The sequence below is a fragment of the Austrofundulus limnaeus genome, unplaced genomic scaffold, assembly GCF_001266775.1.
Source record: "Austrofundulus limnaeus strain Quisiro unplaced genomic scaffold, Austrofundulus_limnaeus-1.0 Scaffold44, whole genome shotgun sequence".
Classification (NCBI taxonomy): Eukaryota; Metazoa; Chordata; class Actinopteri; order Cyprinodontiformes; family Rivulidae; genus Austrofundulus; species Austrofundulus limnaeus.
In genome coordinates, this window is record NW_013952446.1 from 1,440,879 (window position 1) to 1,446,327 (window position 5,449).

The 5,449-nt window shown below is 42.0% G+C and overlaps 1 protein-coding gene across 1 annotated transcript in view; it reads right to left on the bottom strand.

The window, feature by feature from the left end:
* Positions 1-946: 946 nt before the first annotated feature.
* fam13a (family with sequence similarity 13 member A) overlaps positions 947-5,449 on the bottom strand; it is a gene marked incomplete in the record, with an annotated part of 58,550 nt that continues 54,047 nt past the window's right edge. The window contains 7 exon segments of the mRNA XM_014007789.1: positions 947-2,007; positions 2,111-2,212; positions 3,648-3,844; positions 4,236-4,319; positions 4,829-4,924; positions 5,012-5,095; positions 5,183-5,388. Of these exon segments, the coding sequence (XP_013863243.1) occupies positions 1,884-2,007; positions 2,111-2,212; positions 3,648-3,844; positions 4,236-4,319; positions 4,829-4,924; positions 5,012-5,095; positions 5,183-5,388 (893 nt within the window).

The window sequence follows — 5,449 nt, forward strand, 5'->3', positions numbered from 1 at the left end:
AAAAAAAAAAAAGCTAATTCTATGTAAAAATTCTGGTGACGTTAGGAACATTAGTTTAATCAAATCACAGAAACTTGTTTGTGAAATGAAGGTGATGTAATGAACCGTTTAGAATGTTTTTGTCAGGGTTGGCATGGAGAGTGGTGGAATGCTACTTTTTGATCTGAGCTCAGTCACCGTTTTAGATCCTTTCTGCATATTTGTGATTTTCTTCAGCATCAGTTTGAAGTAGCTTGGTTTATTTTTTCCCAGACAGCTGCGTTTGTGAACGCAGCTGTCTGTCAAACTCCTGCTTACTGCCTTGAAAGCCTCTCAGTGTGTGGCTGACCTGACCTCTGACCTCTGTCACTTTGAGCTAGTTCTGTGAGGTTTTAGAAGGAGCTACCCAGAGATCCAAATCTAGAGTTCATCAACACAAACTGCACGTTGTGATGTGTTTGTCTTTTCAGAGGCTTTATTTTATATTAAAGCTAGACGAGGTTTTCTGTTTTAAAACTTTTCGATATCATGTTCTACAAAGATCTGTTGTTTCATTTACTACTATGCTAATAATACATTTTTTAAAAAGTGCCTTTCAGGATTCGAGGACACTGTACAGCATGAAATACATTACAAATTGTAATATGATTTGTGTTTTATGCTTTCTTTAGTTTAGTCAATTTTACATTATTTATAATTTTTTATTATAGTTTTTAAGTGATGTCTTTCATTTAAATCATTTTTTACAATAATTTTCTACATTCTGCAAATCTTTTTAGTTAAATACGAATTATTGTTCATTATACATTTCTTTGAATTAAAATTTCTTATCAACATATTCACCTGTAAAGTGCAGCCCTCTGGACTTACTCTGATCTTTTAGTCTGATTTTGTATTTTTATACTCGCATTTTTCTTAACTTTCAACCATTAAAAACATGAATAAAAACAAACAAAGCCCACAGAAATCCATAAAAATACGATTTAATTCATGTTATATACAAAATAGGATTTATGTACTAAAATGTACACACTCGAGATCCATGAACCCTGACCAGTGTTTTCTTTTTTTCCTTCTCTGTAAGTGAGGTGAAAACAAAATTCATAGATAATCATCCATTTTGGAGAAAAAGGGGGGGGGGAAAAAAAGTACTCGCTCACAAGAAATGTAAACATACTGAGTGATCCTTATTTACAGGAAAACAAACACCTCACTTTAAAGCAGCCCACTTCTTTTTTCTGTCCTCTGCTTTTCTTCTAGCAGTGATTTAAAGATTAGCTTATCTGACATTAAAAAGGTAACACGAAGCATGCCAACGAACACACAGTCAACTGTCGACACGGTCATAGAAACAAGCTGCTCGACTGATTCAGTTGCGCTGAGCTGCTGTCTTTGGGCTGTAGTGAAAGTTTTTATTTGAACTTCTAAAGAAGCAAAAAGATCATTTCAGACGGAACAAGATGGTTGAAGCTGAAATAAACATCATCCACTAAGTGAAATCTGTCAAACAGTGACATCTCCCTTAGAAAAATACACATAAATACACTTCTTCTTCACAAATTCTGTAAAAAAGAAATTACGTCTAGTCGTTTTCACTAGTTTTTTCGTGTCTACAGAAGAGAAACACTCTTACATTAAAAATTGGTAAAATAAATTATCAGCATAATAATTAGGGAGATTTACAATATTTGTGCGTCTGTGACTTCGTCTGGACAAACGTCCAGTTTTGGAGGTGAGGTCCGGCAGTTCTCGTGTGAAGCAGGTGTGGTTCTGACTCTGACCCCCCACCCTCACGGTGATGGACAGATTAGACGATCCCAGAGCAGCATGTTGATCCCAGTTTCTTCCAGCAGGGTGAGATGTGTTTGACTTTATTGTCCCGTTGTGTTGTTTTTTTTTAAGTCTCATATGAACTTAGTGGCGTCTCTTTTGCTGATGAGCACCTCCAGCAGTCGCAGCTTGGCTTTGACGTGTTTGTATTCGTGGTACTCGTCCGCCAGCGGGGAGCGGTCCTCCTTCTGGACGGTTCTGTAAAAAAAATAAACAATGAAATAAAAACGAGACAAGAGCTTTCAGGAGACGGAGCTGAAAAATAAGCCGCTTCATGTTCTGGTTCTCTTTCTCCTCTTACCTCCCGTTTTGTCTGAAGAACTGGTCCTCGAACTCCTTCAGGTTCTTGCGGATCCTCTTCTTCTCCTCTCTCGTCTCCTGAAGCTGCTCCACAAGTTCCTCCCTGAGACGGAGAAAGAGAGTGAGAAACATTTAAACGTCTCACGTCAGATGTTGTTTGGGTTTAATACGGCATGCAGCCTCAGTAGTGTCTGTCAGCAAAATATCCCATTAAACCAGTGGACAGATTTTAATGAAACTTTCAGAAATCAATCACTGGGTGAACATCTACAGCTGATTAACTTTTGGAGTTGACTTGATTCTAGATGGCTGCCAAAGCTGACTAAACTTAGAAAACACAAAAAATAGCCATAACTCAGTCATTTTTACAGATACTAAAATAAAATTTGGTATGGTAGTAGCTGACAGTCATTGCCAATACAAACTTTGAGCATTAAAAAACTGTATAAAACTTTATATGAAAGGTGGGTGATGTGCACGCCTTCGGGAAACACTATTTTCATTTTAAAGCTGGCTGGAAAAATGACATAAAATATGAGTTAGAACACAACTTTGCCAAATAAAGAGCGGAATGTGAGAGAAACTGTTAGGATGAGTTCTGGTTTGACCACAGCTTATTAACCCAGTCTCTTCCAGATGGGGTGAGCTGGAATGAAAGGATCTAACAAGATCTTCTGGGCGACTACCATTTTTTTTAGAAGTTTTTTAGAGGTTTTTATCATTTAGCTCGTGAGAATTTAAAATGCTTACATAAAAACACAAAAGGGACACGTTTTGTTGACAGTAAAGCCGTTTCTCCTCTCATCCTAAACGCTGTCATGTTCAACAGAATATTCAGACAATTTTCTGCTGAAGATGAACTCGCAGGACAAAATCAAGGCGGAGGGGAAATCAGTGAATGACATCAATTAAAGGCTTTTTTTTAAACATATTAAGCAGAATTTTAAAAGCGTTCCTGGTACAAAACGACGAGTTGCAACAAGCATTTTGCAGAGAAGAGTATGGCAGCACGTTTCGCAGTAAAGGCTGCATCTGGCCATTGTGTAACATGATTATCTTCTGACCCTGCTATAAGGGGGATGGGAGGAAAATCTCCGCGGCGAGCCTGATGCCGGCTTGCTGTTATGTGTCTTATTTTGAACTGAGAGGAGAAAAGCCATCCAAGCTTTTTTTTTTTACTGTGACAGAGTAATTAAAACTCTAATATTATTTTAGTTATGAAACCTTAGAGGAACTTGTTCATTCATGTCCACAGACGAACCAGTAAACAGTTTTTTTTTTATTTCTGAGGTGCCGACATGAGGCTACAGAATAATACAAATGTTTTCAGAGGTGATCTCAAGTCATTCTGATAGATGAAGGATCTTAAAGCCAGCTTGTCATTGCATTTTCCTTTTTTTTTGGATGTGAGCATTCAGTCGGGAATGCTAAATGCAAAGTGGGTGGTTGAGAATAAGATCAAAAAATATGAAGGAGTAAAAAGTTGGGATTTACTCCTACAGTAAGCGTGAAGCGACGCCTCCCATCTCTGTACTCACGTGGAGGCTGAGTGCAGGTTGGACAGGCCCATGTCCGCTGAGGTTTTGGAGGGCGAAAGCTCGTCCACGGGCGAAATGAAGCCGTCCACTTCCTCGTCCATGGGGTCCATGAAGCTGAACACGCCGAACTCGGGCCTGACGCTCACGTTGACCTGAGTCTTTGTGTCGCTGTCGTCCTCTGAGCCGTCTTCCTCCTCCTGCACAGACGACACAAACAAAGCCGGGTTAAAAAGGGACGCCAGCTGCAAGGCAAGCAGCACACATTAGTTTGGAACCTCCGTAAAGCACGATCATGCAGTGTTAGTCAACAATGGTTAATAATCACCATTTACTGCACATTTATTTAGTAAATTAAACTGATTTCAAATGGAAACCCCACGTGTTAAAGCTTTAGTATCTCATCACCAAAAACAGGAGCAACAGCATCAGATATGTCTGAAAACTCAGCAGCTACTGATTCAACAGCTCTACAGCCACCCAATCAACAGGCTCTGGCCAGGTTCGTTAGAGGGAGGATGGAAGGGATGAGGGGGTTGGAGCGAGGCGAGGGGGTCACTGATCACTGAAGCAGGTGGAGCAGCTCTTCACCTTGATATCGTCGAAGAAAAGTGCGGTTTCACCCTCGATAATGGGCTGAAGGAGGGGGCCTCTGCGCTTGCTGGAGGGGGAGCCCTGTGGTGATGGTCGAGAAGGAGGAGTTAACCACCACACACAGACGCTCACTCCAACAAAGTCTGAGACAGCGAGGTCACGAGAACGAGACTGTGTCCGTTTTGAGTCACGGCTCGTTTAGCAAAAGTTTCTGACTGGGGCTTGTAGAGAACCGAACAGTAAAAAGAAAATAGGGTGGGTGGGGGGGTTTGTTTACTGTGACGACTAAATTTAGATAATCTCAGTCCACACTTCAGGTTCTAATTTGCATTTAAAAAAATTAAATCCAAATTTGATTACTGGTATATTTGAACAAAAACAATAGTTTGTGGTAAAGTCTCCCTCGTGTTGTGTTGCCTGTAAACTCGGGCCACCATCTGTAAATCTCTGAACGTGGATGGTTTGATGAGTAAAGCTGGATGAACGTGTCTGTAACGTGACTCTTCCCACAGCGGGCTCTGCAGCAGCCAGCACCGTCAGGGATTAAAGGGGGCGGGGCAGCAAAAGAGACTTAATGACATAATGCTTACTATGACGGGGATGCTGGTGGCTCTGCACAGGATCTGCTTCACCAGGCGATATCGGTCGTACAGCGGCTTCATGACTTGTCTCTCGTTTTTGGTCACCTGGCGCAGTGAAATGAAAGGAGAGGAAACCCGTTAAGCTTCCTGTAGATGGGAGATGGTTTTACTCAGACAGGAGGAGGGGCTTACAGGTCGGCCTTGGATGCTCTCATAGTGGAGGAGAGCTTTCTGCAGGGCCACTTTCTCGGCTCCGATTTGCTCCCGCGTCATATCCTGTCGGGGCGGAGACAGGAAGTGAGTGGGCGTGTTCTTTTTGGTTGTTTTTGAATCTAAATGTATGGTGGCGGAGGTGGGTGTTACCTTGATGTCCTCGGGGCGGTTCACCTCCTCCCTCTTCTCCTGCAGCTTCTTTATGATGGACTCCAGGGTGTTTTCCACCGGAGGCTTCGGCGCCTTCTCCTGCTGAGGCTTCTTGTCCAGCTGAGAGCCGAAGCTCTTGGGGAGGGTGTTGCTGCGCTGGCGGGTCTGAGGCGGCAGGTCTTCCTCGGACTTTATCAGCTTGCGCTCTGGTAGGAAACAAGGGATTACTGTTTAGTTTAGTTTCATTTAGACCAATTGTGTTTTGCT